Below are 22,002 nucleotides of genomic sequence, written 5' to 3'. Positions count from 1 at the left end.
GATATGAGAAATTGTGCTCTCTATGTGTAATATGAATTGTAATGCATTCTGTTGTGATATATAACAAATTAAAATTAAAAATTAAAAGATGATAAAAAATATAAACAACAATAAATGTTAACAAGGATGTGGGGGAAAAGGCACACTCATACATTGCTGGTGGGATAAAGAAGATGTGGTATATAAACACAATGGAATATTATTCAGCATTAAAAAAGAATAAAATCATGGCATTTTCAGGTAAATGGATGAAGTTAGAGAATATAATGCTAAGTGAAGTTAGCCAATCCGCCAAAATCAAATGCCAAATATTTTCTCTGATATAAGGATGCTGATTCATAATGGGATTGAAGAGGCAGAGCATGGAAGGATTAGATGAACTCTAGATAAGCCATAGGGGTGAAAGTGTGAGGGAGAGGGTGTGGTTAGAAAAGACAGTGGAATAAGATAGACATCATTACCCTAAGTACATGTATAAAGACATGAAAGGTGTGATTATACTTTGGGTACATCCAGAGGTGAAAAATTGGGGTCTATATGGGTAATATGAATTGTAATGCATTCTGCTATCATGTATAAATTATTATATTAAAAACAAATAAATAAATATTATGAATAAAAAAGAATCTTAAAAAAAATTCAAAGTACTGTTAAAATGGAGTTTTTTCATGTAAATCTAAAATATTAGTAAATTAGATCCAACAATGTACAAAAAGAATTATACATGACTAAATGGGATTTATTCCAGATACATAAGTCTGGTTCAATATTTAAATTATTTAATGTGATCTAGCAAATCAACAAGCTAATGAAGAGAAAAATAATTTCAGTAGATATAGGAAATAAAAGCATTTGTCAAAATCCAACACACAATATTGATTAAAAACTCTCAGCAAAATTGGAATAAACAAGAATTACTTCAAATTTATAAAGAATATCTACAAAACATTATAGTTAACATTATATGTAGCACTGAGAAATTAAAAACCTCCTACTGGCTTAGTAGATCAGAAATAAGGAAAGGATCTACTCTCACAAAACGTGTTCAACATCACACTGGAAGTTATAGATAATTTAGTAAGACAAGAAAGCGAACCAAAGATATACAAATTGAGAAGGAAGAAATAAAACTGTATGTTTGAAGATGATATAAAAATCCCCTCAAGAAAAACCTCCTGGAACTAATCAGAGAATATTGCAAGGTTATATACATTATATCATCAAATAGAGCAGTATTTTGTATATTATAATGCTAACATACAAAACACTTACTCTCCAATATGCCATGAATGAAAAACTGGAAAAAAATTAAATTAAAATCATAACACCATTTATATTAGTATTCGAAGAAGGAAATACTTAGGTATAAATCAAAATACATATAAAGTATATATATAAAGGAAACTACAAAAACTATAATGAAATAAATAAAGAAACTAAATAATTGAGAGATATCCCCCATTCAGGGATAGAAAAAACTCAATATTTTTAAAATGTAAGTTCTTTCTAAATTGACCTATAAAGTCAATGTAATTCCATCAAAAATGCTAGCAAGTTTCCTAGCAGATACTGACAAATTGATTCTCAAGTGTATCAGGAGAGGAGAAGACTCAGAGAAGCCAATATGATATTGAAGAAGAATAACAAAGTTGGGGGAATGACAGTACCAGACTTCACAACCTACTATCAAGGTTCAGTAATCAGGAGAATATGGTGTTAGTGAAAGAACAGATAAATTATTCAAGACTCATGATTTTTAGTATTTTTAAGGCAGTGAAACTATTGTTTGTTGTTATAATGGTGGATGTATGTCATTGTACATGTGTCAAAATTTGTAAAGTATACAGTGCTAAAGTAAACCACATATTAAATATGGACATTGGTTGATAATAATGTTTCATTATTGGTTATTTGATTATAACAAGTGTTCCATTCTCACCAGGAATGATGGTTGGAGAGGCTATGTGTTGAAGGAGGTTGTCTTAGTTTGGGCTACTATAGCAAATTACAATAGACAAGATGGCTTATAAATAAGAAAAAAAGTTTTTCCCATAGTTTCCAGTCAAAACTGCAAATCTAACATCAAGGTACCCACAGAAATAGATCCAGAAAAAGATTTATAAACTTGAGCCCTCTTAGTTCTCAAATTGATTGTATTACCTCCCAGAATAAAGAGCCCAGATTCAGATCCACAAAAAATATAGTCAACTGATCTTTGACAAGTAAGCAAAAGCAATTCATTTGGAAAAGAATAGTATTTTAATGATGTTGGACAACTGGACATCATTAAGCAAATAAATAAACTAAAAAATAAATGAGTAGATAAATATAGAAACAGACCTTACATCTTTACAAAACTTTAATTGAAAGCAGATCATAGACCTAAATGTAAAATATAAAACTAAAACTCCTTGAGACTACACAGGAGAAAATCTATGTTCTCTTTGGTTTGAAGATGACTATTAAACACACCAACAAAAAAATAACCCGTCAAAGGAAAAAAATATATAATTGGACTTTGTGGCTTGTAAATGACCAAAATCTTTTTCTGACAGTTGAGGAGGCTGGAAGTACAAGATCAGGCTGCAGATGTGGTAAGGTTCTGGAGAGGATCTTCTTCCAGGTTACAGGTTGTTGATTTTTATATCCTCATATGGCCTCACATGGCTGAAAGAGGGCAAAAAATCTCAGAGGGCTGCATTTTGTTTTTATTTTTATGAGGGCACTAATTTTCTACCCTCATGACCTAATTACCTTCTCCTCTTACATCACATCATGGCCTAGGATTTCAACATAAGAATTTTGGAGAAACACACATTTTGTCCAAAGCAAAGGAAGTATTTAGGAACTTTGACTTTCTGCTCAACTTTCCTATAAATCTAAATCTGCTCTAAAACTGAGTCTATTAATTTCTTTAAAGGTACAACAAAATGTCAAATACTTAGTTCACTAAGTGAATTTCAAAGTACTATATTTTGTAACGCCATAGCATGAAAGTAGAAGGGTATATAAAAAGCCCTATTTACTTTTATTATTTTAGTAACTGTTCATATTTTTATATTCTAGTGTATCTCTTGAAATTTTCAGTTTTAATTATCTCATATGTTTAATTTGAATACTTAAATCATAAGGCAAATGATTCCCAAGATATTACACAGAGGTGTTGCAGAAGATTTCAGAATATGAAATGAAATTTGAAGGACACTGAAGAGTATGCATTATGAACAAGGTTTCTGCAAAATAGAATATATTTATCTAAAATAAATACATGATTAGAGAAAATTACAAAAATAAATTGGAATATGTATACAGATACATGATTGTAGATGACTCAATTTAGGAAATTCACTCCAAATCTTATATAAAAAATGCTTACTAAATATCAGATTGAAACATATGTAATTTTCTTTTTGTCCAGGAAAACTATTGAATATTGATAATTTCATTTTACTTGACACATATGTAAGACAGAAATTGGACAATTACAGATAATTAACTGGGAATGATAAAGGATGATAAAGTTTTTATGTAAAGATCTGAGAAATTTCCTGATAAAATATGGTCAGCACAGAATTTGGCAAATTAATTTATTCATTCAACAAGTAGTTATTGAGTTCCTAGTATGTGCTTGAGGGCATAGTCTCTGCTTCAGAGGGACAGGATGAAGTTATGAGAACATTGGTATCAGCTGGTGATGCAGATATGCTCACTGTTGACTTCCAGGGATCATCTGTGGTGCTCTTCTCCATAGAAACCACCTCCTCTCAGAGGCATAGTGTGGCACTGCAACCCTAACTTTTTCATGTGATCCTCTGGGTTCATATTTCCAGCTACTCTTCAGAAGCTGTAATCTCAGGCAAATTATTCACCTCTCATAGATTCAGCTATGATATCAATAATACCTAACCCATTGGACATGAATGTGAAGTGAAAGATCTTATGTAAAAGCATCTGCTGACCTAAAGTAACGCTTTGTCATTACATGTGGAAGCAGGAAACACTAAGACCTAGACCTGTCTTTATTTTCTTGCTTCAAACATCAAACTTTCACATCTTGGTAGACCATGACTACATGAAAAAAGTTTCATGACTAAAAAAAATTTCTTTGAAAAATAAAATCTTTTGTCATGGATTTAGAAGTCTGTCCTTGGGATGAACTTGTGTATCTCATTTCCCAGACACTGAAATACAAGTTAAAATCATGTGTATCTAATTCCTGATCAAATAAAAGTGTTAATTTATATAATGACACATTGCTAATCTTTTTCAAAAGAGCTAGGAGAGATGAACTAAAATGTTGACAACTGAAGTATTCTCCAGAATTCTGATTAGAATTCTGAATATTAATGTATAAAAATGACCAAAATATTTAAGGATGTGTGAAGAGTCCACTTCTTGCTGCCAAGCAACCTAGCCTCAAAGCAATTATGAAGTTGGATTGGAATTTAGTCAAAGGAAAAAGTGTTTACATGATTTCAGGGGAGGCCCCTCAACTAAAATAATTTGTAGAACACTACTAATATAAGGAGGAACTTGTCAAAAGAACAAGAATATGAAGTTCTTTGGATGAGACTTAGTATCTGATGGTGATTGCAAGATATGCATTTAACATTTCTATATATGTTACTTATTTTGAATTCTTATGCCATTGTATATATCACAGTTTTAAAAACTTTCCTAAAGCATGTAGTACTTGAGTGAAGCTCCTCAAAGAATATTTGCAAAGTGTTATATATTAATATATAGTTGATGCATTCAGATTTTACTAACTCTCCCCACTTTGTTTTATGCAACTTAACTTACAGACTTTATTTACAATTATGTGAGGAGTAGCTCACCATAGTCTCCAGGTAGAAGCAACACTTTTCTGATGTAATTCAAGCAAATTTTATCATATCCTTTTTAACTGAGTTGACTTTTCAGAGATAGAAAAAGAAATAGGTTGAAAAAGTTTTTGTTGTTTAAATAACACAAAATTATGTAATAGATAAGAAGAAGGCTTCAATATTTTAAGACAATATTGAATTGAATTGTATTAAATTAATTGGAAATATTATAGCTAAACAATTTTTATATAAATATTTAGGAAGACATATTTAAAAAGGTTAAAAAAATTATGTGTATCAGATCCTTTACCAAAGAGAGTAGGGAATGATCAAATGTATTGTTAGGACAAAGAAAAGTTAAGGATGGTTCCCAGACCAAGTCATAGTTAATTACAAAGTTAACAGAGAGAGTCACAAGTAATATTAAAATCTGTTTACATATTTTCAGGAGAATTCAAAATTAGTATTACATAAAACCTCAATGTGCTATATTTATCCTCTTGATATTTATAAGCAAAGTATTTGAAAATATTTAGACAACAAAATATTTAGTTCTCAGAACTTCATCTTTGTATTTATAAATTTTATAATTTGGAGGTTGAAATAGATAGGAGAATATTATAAAACAGCTTTTCCAAAATACCACTGATGGTCAAAAATGACATTTAAATGAATGTAAAATCATGATTTCTGGGGAGGTTCTTATATATTAAATACTAAAACAACTGTGCAATTAATTACAATTAAATAACTTTAAGAGGAACACAATTATCACTTAAGGAATAACACAGAGATATTATAAAATTTTTAAAGACTGACAATAGCATAAAATTATGAAATACATGTTTCTAAAAATCAATATATGAATGATATAACAATGTGGGTAAGTTATATGAGACAAAATATGAAAAATGCTAGTAGAAAGGTGTAACTAAAGATGTCAGTCTTTTTAAATACACTTTTCATGTATTATCAAGGAGACAATTTTGAACATTGTGGTTTATTTTATTTTTGCATAATTAATTTATTCACTAAGTCAAATTAATATGTGTGAAGAAATCAATAAAATTTATTTGATTTCTTGAAAAATCATGTTATAGGTTATACTGACAGCTTCCATTTATAAATGTCTATGCCTGCTTTACTTTTACAACACCTGCATGTAATCTGCACTTCACCTGTTTTTTTAACTGCTTGTGAGACATTCCCTTTTTGGGTGTTTTATTGACACATGAAAGTGTACATTCCAAACAAAGATAATATCTACCTCCAAATATTTCTTTTTACTACACATTATGCCTCAGTTAATGGCAGGTATCCTACCATAAATCAAAGATGAACTCCAGAACCTATTCTCAAATTTAGAAAAAATATATAATTTACCATCTACATCCTGTTACATAGTTAGAGTGACATTTCGTATCCAGTGAAATTCTAATCAACTTACAAAACTAAACTCAAATGGAATCTTAGTGAAAACCTTGCATATTTTTAAAGTAAAATTAATAAATCCTTTTTCCATTATCTATATGTCACTAATGGAGAATTGCATGGCCCAATATTTTTTTGTAATTCTTTTGTCATATACTATTTATATATACAGACCACTCCAAAACTTACTGGTGGGAAACAACAGCTGATTTCACTTTGTTCTTGATTTAGTGTGTTAGGAATTCAGGAAGCATAAACTAGGCAGTTTTTCACTTGTGTATCTTGTATGATTGCAGTCAGATGTCAGGTTGGTCTACAGTCATGTGAAGCCACCAACTGCTGAGCCTCTAAGGCAGCTTGCTCAGATGGCTGGCCTTCTATGCTAGCTGTTGGCTGAGAGCTCAGTTAGAGCTGATAACTCGATTGCCTATATGTAGACTCTCCCAACATGGTGGTGTAGGTTGAATTTTTATATGGAGCTGGATTTCCCAGAGCTGGTACCACTGCATAAAAAAATGGAGACAGTATGGCCTTTTCTGATTTAGCATTAGAAGTAATGTAGCATTGATTTCACTGCCTTTTGTGGGAACAAATGACCTACATAGTAGTAAGCCAAATTGATAGACATACCTAGCCCAGGCCTCCCTTCTCTCTGCTCTTCTAAAATGAGTCTTTCTTTCCATTCTTATTGGTGTAATTCCCCAATTCATCTCTGTTAGCTTAAAACCTTTCTGTCTTTCAAGGTCTGCTTCAGCATAACAAGATTGAAACCATTCCTGATCCTATCTTTTAATTCCTGGAGGCAATACCACTGTGGCTGAGCTCAGAGAAATTAGTTCAAATGTCAGGTCTCCTAGTTATGTCTTTGGGAAGTTTATTTAATCCCCTTATTTGAAAAGCAGGAGTAATAACAGAACCTATATATTTTATAAGGTTCTTAGAAACACTGAGGACAAGACAGTAGTGGACACTGCCTGATACATAGTAAACAGACTACATTGGCCATTATCTAACACAGCCCATAGCATATTAATTTTACCTATTTTGTTAATGTCATAGTCTTCCCCTGTGATAATAATTCATCGACTGATTCTCTGCCTTCTGCATTGTTTGATCAATACCTTATCTTCAACATCTTAGGAAATATGTGTATCTTGAACATCAACTCAGAGGCTTGTTCTTTAAGCCTCGGTAATAAGAACACATGAAGAAACTTGCAATTTTTTTCTCCATTATTTCTTTTAACCTTTCCTTGTCATGGTCTTTCTTTCAGAAATTAGAAAAGAAAAATCTGGGAAGACTTCATCTGTTCCGAAGGATAAAGGTAATAGAGTAAATTTAACATAATATTGGAAATGGATGAAAATATACAAATGGGTAGATATTACATTAGTGGCATATTCTTTGCTGATGTGTGGCTCAGAATTGCACAGGTCACAGTCATAGATTTTTTGAAACTAACATTAATTTATTTGTTCCCCAAAATTCTGTTTACTATGCCTAAAAAGTGCTCTGATTAGGGCTGGGTTTGTGGCTAAACAATAGAGCATTCACCTAGCACGTGTGAGGTGCTGGATTCAGTCCTCAGCACCACATAAAAATAGATAAATGAAAGTATTGTGTCCAACTACAACTAAAAAAAAATTATAAAGTGCTCTGATTAAAGCTAAAAGGAAAAGAATTTTTCTTAAATAATAAAATGTTTATTGTTCAACATCTCTAGCAATTAAATAAATGCAAATTAAAACTACACTGAGATTTCATCTCACTCTATTCAGAATGGCAATTATAAAGAATACAAGTAACAACAAATGTTGGCAAGGATGTGGCGGAAAAGGTATACTCATACATTGCTGGTAGAACTATAAATTGGTGCAACCACTGTGGAAAGCAGTATGGAGATTCTTCTGAAACCTTGGAATGGAACCATTATTTGACCCAGTTATCCCACTCTTCAGTATATACCAAAAGAACTTAAAATCAGCATGGTATAGTGACAGGGCAACATCAATATTAATATCCCCCCAATTCACAAAAGTTAAGCTGTGGAACCAACCTATGTAACCTCCAACAGATGAATGGATAAAAAATGTGGTATATATAAACAATGGAATATTACTCAGCCATAAAGAAGAATGAAATTATGGCATTAGCGGGTGAGTGGATGGAACTGGAGACTATCATGTTAAGTGAAATAAGCCACTCCCCCCAAAACAACGAAAGGCAGAATACTCTCTCTGATATGTGTGTGCTAACATACAATAAAGAGCTGGGGGAAGGGGAGAATAGAAATTCATTGGATTAGACAAGGGGAATGAAGGGAAATGAATAGAGATGGGGAGAGGAAAGAAAGGAGAATGAATTGGACACAGTGTTCCTATGTTCATGTATGAGTACATGATTAGTGTAACTCCATATCATGTACAACCACATGAATTGGAAGTTATATTCCATTATGTATAATATGTCAAAATATTTTCTACTGTCTTATATAACTAAAAAGAACATATAAAAATTTTTAAAAACATACCAAAAAAGATTTATATGTGTGTGTATATACATAATAAAAATAAATATATACACATACATTAGGAAGTAAAGGATATTAGAAACGAATTGCCTGTATGCCCTCCACTTCTCTCTTTTATATCCACTCATAAAACATCTATTTTATGCATAATACCTTCCAAGGACTTGCTAATCATTGAAGAAACAAAGATGGAAAAGCTAGCAAAAGGGAGAAAGAGTGGGTCATTGCAGTTCTGAATCCTGTTATTTCAGATGTTCTTAGACTTGTTCTGTCTGCTTTGTTCTTGTCAGGCTCCTCATTGCTATGAAAAAGCACGAAGTTCTTACATGAATCTTGTTAACTTTAATCTCCTAATGAACCAGATGCCTTTATTTCCTGCCCATCCATATTCCAATCTTATTAATAATGTTCACATAAAACATCAGGGTTTCTCTTTCTATTACAACTTTCCTTGAAGCCCTTACTACTGAACTAATAAGTGTAAAATATTTATAATTTATTCTATAAAATACATATTTATTAATTAACTGAAATGCCACCTATTTGAGTAGGAAGATTTGGTGTATTCATCTTCTTTTTTATGTGGACTGATGAATGCCACATTTAATAATTGTTTACTCTGCCTCTAATATGTAGTAATCAATTCAGACATGAACCAGACACCAGAATACAATAAAGGCATCCGAAGAATTTGCAGTACTGATAACATAATTACTTAAAATATAAGAATCAGCATGGAAATACTGGGTGCTATGAGAAGGTGAAATATCAGATCCCAACTATTCTGAAGGATCAAGGAAGAGCTTCCTGAAGAAGTTATGTGAATTCAGGTGAGGAGGCTTAGGAGCTCAGCAGGCAAAGGTCAGGACTTTATTGGGAGGCACTGGGTCTCCGCTCGGTGACAGGTACATTGTTGTATACTTCTTGTATTTTGTTTTAGCAAAAATGTGCTTACTACCTCAATTTTTTAGAAGAATCTGAAGTATATATAATGTGAGTTATCCAGTATCACACCGAGGAAGAGGCAAAGTCACAGTCAAAGTCCAGTTCGTCCTGTTTGAAAGTCTATCGTTTCATTTTAACACTGGTATGCTTCCTTCTTAGAATAGAGTTCTCATATTTATATTTTTCAAAGTACCTTTGCTTTGAATGTAGACCTTATTATATAAACTTAAAAATATATATGACATGGGAACATTGGTTTTGCAGTATAGAAAAAAAGGTCTTTGTCTTTGGACTATGGGATTGATTCTACTTCATTACCACAGAAAAGTTATTTTTTTTCTCTACGGATTATCTACAGTTCGGGAAAGACCCCTTTCCATCTCCCACTCTCCTTTTATCTGAAAATTAATAAAAACAGTGCCCTTGGTTGTGTGTGAGCCAAAGATATTATTGAAATACACTACCAGCAATCCACGTTTGTGTGTGTGTGTGTGTGTGTGTGTGTGCGCGCACGTGAGCACACACACGCGCATATGTCTTTCAACATGGAACGAAAAATTTCAGTTTACAAAATTTGAACCTTCCCTCCTCCATTGTACTATGTAGTATTTCATTGTGGTCTACAGCTGAGTGGCAGCTGAGTGGACCATACCATACTGTTGACTATGAAAGCAGCTAGAAAGAAAGGCTGAAGCTGACCTCCAAAGCTACTCTCAGTAAATAATAATTTCCAAATATTTAAACTACCCTTTAAACACTTCACTTGCACCATACCCAAAACTTGTTGGAAAGGTTAGTCATAAAAATGTATCCTGGAAAACAATCTGAGGCACTTAAACCTATATTGACTACTTCACTAAGTAGGCTTCTATAATTTTTATTATTGTTGTTACTGTTATTAATGTACAGTTACAGACAATTTCCTAGTGAACAAATTTTCTTCAAATTAAAGTTGTATACTCTTTGTAAAATGTCTTAAAATCATTAAAAATTGTACACAGGGGGCTGGGGATGTGGCTCAAGTGGTGGTGTACTCGCCTAGCATGCATGAGGCACTGGGTTTGAGTCTCAGCATCACATAGAAACAAAATAAAGATATTGTGTTCACCTAAAACTACAAAAATAAATTTTTTAAAAAAATTTGTACACAAAAATGAATCATGTATATAAATATGATTATTGATTTTAGTTGATGTAAAATATACCTCTTTTTTTTCCCAAGCTTCATTCATTCACTAAAATGTGCTTATAATAGATGAGTTGAATATTGTTTTAGAGAATAATTTTATTGCTATCTTTCATCCTGAATAAAAGTTATCATTATGGAACATCAAAGAAGAAATCTTTGATGCGACCTGTAAGATTTAGAGACCTTAGAAGCCTTGGTGGCTTTACTGTTTCTGAAGAGTCCCTTTGAAGCCTGCTGCTGAGCTGTGGCAGGATCAGAATGCACCAATTTCACTTGCAAAAAATCTACTTATTTCATTGCAGTAATTATGTTTTGTGAATTATTTCTATTAAGCAGAGAAGAGGTGTCTTTCATTTAGTAGTTTCTTGTAGAGCTTCCTGCATGCACACATCTAAATCCATGCTGAAATAATGGTAAAATTCTAAACCCAGCACTATTACAGAAAAATCACCTGGGAGCACATTTATTGGGGATGACATGTCCGTGAGTACATTAGGCTTTTAGAGAACATCATAAAACTTGGGTTTTATTTAAGGAGTTACAGAAAAATCCGAGGAGGATTGCTCTAAAGAAACAGATCAGAACAAAGACTAGTGTTGCTTATTTGCTGCTGGCTCAGCTCTTGACTTGCCTTGACTATTGGACTCACCTGACCCTCTCAGCAGCATCATACTGCTGCAGGGGTAGAGCCCTGCTTATGTGGCTTACACCACCTGGAAATCAGAAAACTCTGTTAGTGCCTCTTATTGGTCATCTTCCTTGGAGTATCCATTCCTTTCCTATTCCCACTTACTTTTACCACCTGTTCTGATTGACCTGATGATGGAAGATCCATCTAGGCAACAATGGATGGCAAACTAAGTACAAACAAGGTAACAAAGAGATTAATGAATTTGTTCTTCTCAGATAATGTAATAAGACTGCTTTTAGGTACTGCTGTTTTTTCTAACAGTGTGCTGGGAACTCTGAATGGTGGACTATCTTTATGAACCTGACCTGTATACATATGCATCTAAAGCCACAGGATTCTCAGTGGAGCTTATCTTCCTTTGTATGGTGGTGCTCAGGATCAGGCAAGTGATTATCTCCTGAGGGCTATTTAATCATTAGCCAGACTTTTCTTGGCTATTCCCTTTCACCAAACCAATGTTACACCTAAAATTAGGATAGGTTGTCTGAGGATTTCAAAAGTGAGCACCCAAAATGCTACTCTTCATCATGTACATTCACCCAATTCACTACTCCCTTCACCTCTGAAAGTAATGGCAAATTTGACATTTTTTTCTATTCCTTTGTTATTCTTTTCTCCATCACAGCCTCCTTGCTCAGATAATTTTCACAGAGTTCTTGCTTATAGCACAGCAGCATTAAGCACTTTCTTTTTTATAAAATATCATCAAGATTCATAAATTATCCTGTGGGCTCTTGGGCAAATGCAAAGAAACTATCATATATGTAAAAAAAAAAAATACTCTTGTTTCCTGACAAACAAGACAAATGAGTTGAGAAACAGTTTAAGAGCTGACCAAACCAATTCATCTCCTTTTCTTAATACAGAAGTTAAGTTTCTAGATAATAATCTCACTCTTAGGGTAGTTAGAGACTGCTCAGGCAAGCCTGAAAACTCCTAAATCAAGTCAAAATGCACTGAGATCAAAAGAAGAAAACTGAAAATAAATGACCTGCAGAAATGACCCAGCCTGGAATCATCTTGCCATTAGCAGACATGGAAACAGAAATCCCTTATATTTTCTGGGAACTTTCTCCAGAGTGTAAGATGATGAGTTTACTATCTTTGAATAGCCTATGAAAGTACCCTGTTATTCCACCCCTTCCTTTCTGTGCTAAAACCAAAGTCATCCTGGGGACCCTCTGCTTGCATGCATTGTATAAATACTTCAATACCATACAAGCATGTACACTCAACTATTTAAACCTGTTTGCTGAATCTGGAATTTTGAGACTCCAAGCCACCCCCTTGGGAATCTGTCCCTACCATCACTTCTCATTTCACAACACATTAATTCTTTTGGCTTAGCCAGGATGTGCAAGCACAGTCAAATTATGCCATCAGCTTGAAATGTATTAAATGAAAGGTCCCAGTGTGTTTGTTCAATTCATGATTCTTGGTTTCCTCTTCACATGCTGAAATATAGAAACAAATGGTCCTATTTGTATCAACTCCACCAATAGCAACATGGACATTTCTTTGCCACCAGAGCCTTTTTCAAAAATTCTACATGTGTTGTTGGTATCTAATTTGTTGCTTATTCCCCAAGCAGCTCTTGTTCTGAAGGAAACATCTTTTGGTTAAGATTTGATTTTGAGTTGACACATAATAATTATATATATTTATGTTATATAATGTGATTTTTATATTTATTTACAATGTGAAAATATAGAATTAGACTAGAAAATCCACCACCTCACTATTCTGTACAATGCATCGCTTATTTCTCCTAACTGAAACTTCATACCTTTTGGTCAACATTCCCCTGCTACACATCCATTCCTGTCCCTTAGTCTAAGATATCCATCATTTTACTCTCTATTTGAATGCATATATATATATATATATATATATATATATATATATATGTCACATTAAAGTGAATAATGTATTTGTCTTCCTGTACTTGGCTTGTTTCACTTTGCATAATAACTCTAAACCCATTCCTTTTAATTTTTTACTGGTTCTTTTTAGTTAGAATGATAGTAAGATCCATTTTGATATAATTATGCAAGCATCAAATATCTTATTCTAATTCAGACCCTAGTATGTCTTCTTCCCTTTCCCTCTACCTATCCCTTGCTCCCTTTCCTTTATTGATCTATCTTCCATTGACTTGTAATTATTTTTTTAAATTAATAACTGATGGGTGTACATTTTTAATGATGAGATTCACTGTGGTAACATTTATACATGTACATAGGAAAGTTGTATCAAATTCATTCCACTGTCTTTCCTTTTCTCACCCCATCCTTTCCCTTTATTCCCCTTTGTCTACTTTACTGAACTTCTACCCCTTTACCCCTCCCCCTCTTGTTGTGGGTTAGCATCCACCTATCAGAAAAAAAAAAAAAAAGTGACCTTTGTTTTTTGGGGGATTAGCTTTTCAATTAGCATGATAATATTCAGTTCCATTCATATATTATCAAATATACTAAAATTATCTGTTGAAAGGCATCTAGATTGGCTCCATAGCTTAGCAATTGTGAATTGTGCTGCTATAAACATTGACCCAGTTATCCCATTCCTCAGTATATATCCAAAGGATTTAAACTCATTATTAACACATCCTTAGCCACTTACACTTAGTTAATTCTAAGAGATTGTAGAGTACATTTCTGTTTACAATCTTTACCATCATAGTCTATTCATTCCAAACTACAAAATGGGAAGGTAAAAAGGGATATTTTGCCTTCCCATCTCATTGAAATTTATTTCATCTACAAAGTAGATATTGAACATTAATGTTGTAGAGGAAGCAGAAAATATGTCTTCTCTTTTTGGTAGACTGTTGGTGAGCTATGATGATATTCAAGGAATTGTTTGAATGTATGTTGGACTTCATGATATGGTAGTGATTGCACTGTACTGAAGCTAGTAGAATAAAGTTTTATTTGACTTATTTCAACTATGGACCACATTTTTAAATCTTTGGGAGTTTTGAGATAAAAATTGCTTTTTTAATGAAATGATCTCTCAATTTTTATTTTAGCTTCTTTCCCTCAACCAACTATCATTCATTTTATTAAAAAAAATTTAAATTTGTTCTAATTAGTTATATATGATAAAAGAATGCATTTTGACACATTGTACACAAATGGAACACAACTTCTTATTCCCCTGGTTGTACATGGTGCAGAGTCACACCAGTAGTGTAAATATATATATATATATATATATATATATATATATNTATATATTAATAATGTCCTTCTCATTCTGCCCCATAGCACCACCCCTCCCCCAATCCGTTCTGCAGGCTTCAAAGTTCCTTCAGTCTTCCCTACTTCCTCCTCCAACAATGGATCAGTATCTGCTTATCCTAGGAAACATTCGGCCTTCATTTTTTGGGGTAGTTTCAATCTTGAACAGTTTGATTTGAGTCTGAAGATTGTAACAGTACAGTTACATAATGTATGTGGTTTTCCATTGGATTATTTATTTTATTGGAAAAGCATACCATGAAACAGACAAACAAACAGAGTCAGCACTGAAATAGTTTGGGAGACTTCTCGATGCTGAAATGATGTATTTTCTAAGATTACAAATAAGTTCCTAGACATTCAAATGCTCACCATTTTAAAAGAATGAGGACATTATAGCTTATTAGACAATTTAAGGTTAAGTACAGATGATCTGAGGAGAGCTACTTGTATTTTGTACAGTTGTTTCTTTGTCTCTAATAAAAATAATTTTTGGATAAAAGTATCATATTATTTCTACATAGATTTTGCTTTACTGATAGTTCATTGACTCCATTATACCTGTGTTCTCACATCTTTTTATTGTGACTTTAAATAATTGTGCAATGTTTCTTTTCAGAGATTATTACAGGGAAAGAAGTGAAGGTCCCAGCTACCCAAAAGGAAAAAGGTAATGTGGCATAATGAGATGTAAAACCACCTTGGTCTGCCCATGGTATATTAAGCTATTGGCAACACAGTAATATATTATTTCTTTTCTCTGGTTTTCAAAACAACAGTCTTCATTTGCTGTCATGTTTTTAAAGGAAGGGAAAAGTACTCATTCCCCATCATCAAATTCTAAATTGTACAATGAAATAGCAAAGGAAGAATAGCTGTGTCAGATATACTGAACTTTGAAAAATTACATGCAATTTTGATTCCACAATCCCATAGTAGATGGGGAAATATACATTCTGTAAATATCAAAAGAAGAATCAATAGCCTAGAAAGCAAATATTTAGGATAAAATGAAATACTTAACATTTCTCTATGAAAGGTTGCTATTTTCTAAGTTCAGATACAATAGAATTGCAAACAAAATATGTAGGTAGGAGATATTGGTAGATAAGATGTCTAATCCCCTTTCTCATTTTATGGATAAAGAAATCCAATTGGTCTAGAAACTTTTAAAGTTATTATAGTAGGTAGCAGAGTCTGCCTCAGAACTAGGTCCCCAAATAAAATTCTGTATCCATTCTGTTGGGGCATGCTGCACCTCTAGTCTTAACACTGTGGTAAACTTGGAGTAAGGTGAATTCTGACATTCCTTGCATCCAGTAAGGCCTCCTGAAACATAAGTAAACATGCTAACTCCAGCGTAATACATTTAGTTTCTAGCTAATCCAATTACATTCCAAAAGCATGGCATTTTACTCAGAGCTGTTGATTACTTCTTGGTGTCAGAATAAATATCAGAAAGTTTCCATTATACCCATATTGGTGAATTGTTGAAACCATGAACTAGACCTACCATCCTGAATGTCAGGAATAGCCTGTTTCTACCTTTACCCAAGCAAAATGATCCAGAGAAGTAATTGACCAATGTAGAAGAACTTCACGGTAAAAATTTTAGGCCATTGCTACTTTTCATTTTTTCCCCCCAAAGAAACAAACTTCTGATGTACTTATATAAACACATGTTAGAGCTGTGAAAATGTGGAGAGCAGCAGGAAGGGAAAGCTGACAGAAGAATCAGTGGGAGAAATGAAGGATGCATGGAGAGCCCCCATTAGTAAGTGTGACAATGTATAAACCATACCCTTAAGTCACAGTCCTTTAAATTTTGCAATTAATTTTAAATTAAATAAAACTGCTATTTAATGAAGAACACAACACATTTTTTTCTCCATCTATATATGCACTTGGTGTTTTCTAAAGTATTTAAAGCTGTATAGCTCCAAATGTATTTTTGCTTCCTTTTAGAAATGTATTATCATACCTAAAATTTTCTGTCTTTCAACCCCTATAGTTGGAATTCTTTTGGTGTGATACATAATTTTGCTATTTAAGGAATATGTAGGAAAAATTAAACCATTTTTCCATATGTACGTTATGTTTTCAGTAGACAGATAAAAAATTGCTGTGTTTTGTAATTCAAGGGATGAATTGTGATGTCTAAGGAAATTATACTGGATCCTAAGTGCTAAATTATTTTAGCAATTTAAACAGACTTTAGATTTTGTTTTCTATGATCTTACTATCAATTGCCTTGGGCATTTATATAACAATCTAAATTGAAATGGTCTTATGTCATTAAGTGATTGAATCTCATGATGATTCTATATTTCCTTGCCAATCTAAGGCAAAAACACATCAAACAAACAGTTAGAAATATTGTAAATCTCCATATTTTTATTAAGGGAGTTTAGTTTTTGTTCACGTCAGTCTTCAATCACAGTAAATGTCTGCTGAAGGATCATTTCTCTTTTCTCCTTCCTTTTCAGACATCTTCTTTCAGTAACTCCATAATAGTCAGTCTAACCCAGCCAGTTCATGATCAGAGAAAACAAACACTGAGGAGAGCCACATACACATATTGAAGAAGATGCACTTTGAAGTTAAAGGCTCCTTTGTATAAAAATCACTTAAATGCAATCACCAGAATTGTTATTTTAAATTCCATTCCACTTATTATTGTTATTATTATTATTATTTTAGAAATTGAGCCTTCAAATTACCCTGAGGATATTCATTTTATTTTCCTATTTAGAGCAACAACCATTTTCCCCTAATATGTGCTAAAACATTAATGAGGCTTTGAAATTTCATGCATCAAATTTCTTCTTTTTATCAAACAACCAGCCAGAATTGAAACCTAAAGTGCTGAATGTGAATGACAGTATGTGGACATTTTATAGGTCAAATGTGATCATGACATGCAAAATGACTTTCACTTTCACCTGTGATAGGTTGTATCCTGTTGGACATTCTATGATCAATGTCATCTTGCACAAAACAGAACAGTTGCATTTCAAATTAATCTTCACTAACAGGAATCACATTTGTTAAAAAAAAATATTGGGTTAAGAGTTCATTACTTCTTTTAATAAGTGGAGTTCCTCAATAGGCTTTATGGAATTTCCACTAAAGAAGCATCAGACATAATATGAGAATATCATGCACACTCTTAAACCTGGTTATGCATTAACCAAATTTTGAATTAAAATAAAAAATATTGTTGAAGACACAGCAACAGAGATTCGGACTCAGTGATTATGTGTGGAGGCATGGAATCTGGTTTTTAAAGCCTTGTTTTAAAAAAAAATGGAAGTACATATGCAGGCTGAGATTTCTTCTATGGTCATTAAAATAAAAGATAAAATGCAGATGGGTATAAAAAAGACTTTGTTAAGTGCAAGCAAGAAGAAAAAAATAATTGAATGAAAAACAAATTAGAAAGGTAGTGAGTCAGTCTGAAACTGCATGGTACAACAAAATTGCTGACAGTAGTGGTGCTCCAATATAGTTAAAGCAATAATGTATATTGGAATAACCAGGGATTTTAATTAAATCTCACTGCACTTCACCAGGTTCAGAAGTAAAATCCTTCCTCCCCCAGTTGCTGCTACCATCTCTCTGAGATTGCAGTTTAAAGGAATTGCAGACCCAGGAAAATGAAGGAAATAGACTCAGCTCTCATTTGGACCTGAGACAAGTCATCTGCTGGAAGAGACTTGTTCAGGAAAATTCCTACTAACACTGTGGGGCAGAGGTCTGGCATCTTCAGAATAAACATTGGAAGACTGAGGTTAGTGGCAGGAACCATACAACCATAATTCAAAGAAAAAAAATAAAGAAAGGAAGGAAAAAAAAACAGTAGCAATAATAATACAAATCTCAGGTTGAAATACAACCCCAAATTCCAAATCATATAAAAAAAAAAAATGATTGGTGTTGGTTGGAGTCCTGTTGTCATTTGAGGCAGACTCTGCTGTCTTCATTTCAGGCCTTCTGTGTTCTACCTCTGCCTTGAGATTATAGTCAGGCCCCAAAAGAATGCAGGATGAGGGCATGTGTGACTTGTGGCAATGGCAGTCCAATTGCCATGCTATTGGGGAAGTCTTAGGCTCCTGGTGCACTTAACTGCAAGAGATTCCAGGTGTGAGTAACAAATAAAATGGACCATGTTGGGTAGTTTGTTCTTTTTGCTGTATATGAATCGCTCTATAAGTCTGAAGCTGATTATAAGAGTATGAAGAAAATATGGAATTGTGTAGATCAAATTAATAATTCAGTTTATGGGAAGAGTAAAAATGAAAACTGTATACAAGCATTAAAGAAAAATGTGTTTACACTATATAACCTCAGAACCAATTTGCTTGAATATGTATAACATGATCACATACATATATTTAAATAACATTAAAGATATATTTCCTCTATATAAATAAGTTATTCAAAATAATAGTTAGGTCAGGAATTATATAGAGAAATTAACAAAATTCCCTCAATTGAGGGATTTTTAACATACTGCATCATAAAATAATAAGTAGACAAATGTTAGTGAAATTTTTTTTTAAAATAAGAATTACTGAAATGTACAAATCTCAAACAGAATTGACCACAGAAGACATAAAAAGTGGGGGGTGGAGGGGAAAGGGGAGAGAAACAGATGGGGAGGGAGAGAGAGAGAGTGAGAGAGAGAGAGAGAGAGAGAGAGAAAGAGAGAGAGACTTAGAAATAGAAAAATATGTAGCACTTTGAAGATAAAATAGAAATTTTTAAATCATAGGTGAATATAAAAATAAATTTTGTAAATGTGTTTAAAATTTAGATGAAATAGGAAATTTCTAAAATATTTTAAATGACCAAAATTTACCAAGAGCAAAGACAATTTGAATGAACCAGAAATTACTACCCTCAAATGACACTAAGTGGCTTTATAGACAGCTTTTAATATATTGGAAAGACGATTTCAGATAACAAAGTAAGAAAGAAATTTCCTGAAGTTGTTATATGATAATAACCCAATCATGATCTCAAAGGAAAATTTCCCCAGTCTCTGTTAAACGTGCAAGGAAGACTTTATTCAATAGCACTGCAATAGGGAAGAAAGATTGGTATGTTAGGAAATAAGGCTGAACACATCTCCAGTGAAATAAAAGACCAGAGTTTTTCAGCATGTGTGTGTTCCTAGAGAAAAAGTGACACAGGGTTTTAGGGAGATGCCCGATGAGTGTGATCAGGCTACCCTTGCTTACTAATTGGCATTTACCCAAGTTAAGCTTCTACCTCCCCCATGCGGTAGGAGTACTATGTATATAAATAATTTTGTGTAACCTGGGAAAGAAGATTATCATACTTAGAATTCATCATCATGAACTTGATAATATCTTATAAGGTGGAAATGCAATTCAATGTTACTTCACTGTTGTAGAAAGGTTCAATTAAAATGAGATGGGATGCTGAAATGAAATAAGACATTGAGATGGGATAGTGAAATAAGTCAAGATAAAGCTATAAGATCATAATTCTGGTTTATAACAAGCTAAGTTTGAGGCACATTTAGGACATTCAAATAGGCACGTGGAGTTGGCATCTGGCTATTTTGGTGTGACCTTCAGAATGCAGATTAGGATTGGAAAAATACTTGTGTGACATATTGGCCTATAAATAAAATTTGAAGATGTGGGCATATAAAGAGCAAAGGATGGGCAGAGCAAAGTTCCAAGTAATGTTAGTGAAGAATAAATTTAAGATTAAAGTTTGCAAAGCTGAGGATATTCTTCTTGGCATGATAGCAACCAGACAACTTTAGGGGTAATGCTAGCAATGTCTGCCAGCTTTTTATTTCTTGAGAGTTTTTATGTTATGCATGTTCAGTTGTTATTGGTTTTACTCTTAACATAATGTTCCTGATGGTTGGTTCCATAAACACTATTTTAATAGTGATTTATCCAGATACAAATGTATAGGGAAAAGCACAATGGTTTGTTGAAGAATACATATTGTGTATCTGCTTTTATGAAAAAGAATCAGAGTTCATTTCAGAGATTTATTTCATGAAGAACCTTCCAGAATATGCTAATTAAATAGATGTCAGTCTATACTTACCCAGTATTCTCAAACTGCTACATCTGATGACCACAAATATTACAATGTCCAATGATTAAAATAATAAAAAGATTGTGTTTCTGTGAAAAAAATTCTAGTTTTAAGATTATTTAAAGTACTGATTTTTTGGTTTAAACTTTTACTACAGGGATTTATTTTATCACATAATTAATACCCATAATAAGAAAGCCCAATTAACTTATATATTTGACTCACCATTCTGAATTTCTAAAATTTTCCTATAATACTGCAGATCATCATCTTTATTCATAATATTGTCATTTTTTAATAAATATTGACTAGCTGTAATATTATAAGAACCTAATAATTGGTCTACAATATTGAGTGTAATAATCCACATATTTTTATTTTTGTGTACCTTGTGCCTGATTTCTGATTTAATTTGTTGGCATTATTTAATTCAGCTTTGAAGTATTTAAGGAAAAAATATCATGACTATCATGTTAACAGTACAGAAATTGATACACAGGATTAAATGTTTATCAAAGATTTCTATTTTGGATTAGCTATTTGGTATTAGATTTAAATTCACTAAATTAAATTTATATCCCTCTTTTTCAGTGTTGAAATATATTAGTAAATGTTAACCACACAGTCAAGATTTTATTAATAATAATTTTATTGTATTTACTAGGAATGGGGAAAGTTACAGATGATTTGTTGATTGAAAAAAATAAACGAAGAAGACCTATCAGGATTCTAAAGCATAAAATGTCAGTATAGGAATTTACAAGTTCATTATTATTCATTTTATGAATGATTTTTTTTTTGATTTTTTTTTTAAATTTTTTATTGTTGGCTGTTCAAAACATTACATAATTCTTGATATATCATATTTCACACTTTGATTCAAGTGGGTTATGAGCTCCCATTTTTACCCCAAATACAGATTGCAGAATCACATCAGTTACACATCCATTGATTTACATACTGCCATACTAGTGTCTGTTGTGTTCTGCTGCCTTTCCTATCCTCTACTATCCCCCCTCCCCTCCCCTCCCCTCGCCTCTTCTCTCTCTGCCCCCTCTACT

General features: G+C 32.8%; 1 protein-coding gene across 1 annotated transcript in view; it reads left to right on the top strand.

Annotated features, from left to right (window-relative positions):
- Nucleotides 1-22,002, top strand: part of LOC107155096 (triadin-like) — a 149,375-nt gene that overhangs the window by 34,440 nt on the left and 92,933 nt on the right. The window contains exons 7-8 of the mRNA XM_048800416.1: nucleotides 7,531-7,581; nucleotides 15,474-15,524. Coding sequence (XP_048656373.1) covers nucleotides 7,531-7,581; nucleotides 15,474-15,524 — 102 coding nt within the window. The remainder of the gene's footprint in view (nucleotides 1-7,530; nucleotides 7,582-15,473; nucleotides 15,525-22,002) is intronic.

This window comes from Marmota marmota, unplaced genomic scaffold, assembly GCF_001458135.2.
Source record: "Marmota marmota marmota unplaced genomic scaffold, marMar, whole genome shotgun sequence".
Taxonomy (NCBI): domain Eukaryota; kingdom Metazoa; phylum Chordata; class Mammalia; order Rodentia; family Sciuridae; genus Marmota; species Marmota marmota.
The sequence above is the reverse complement of the archived record's forward strand: the minus strand, read 5'-3'. Positions and strand labels throughout refer to the sequence as shown.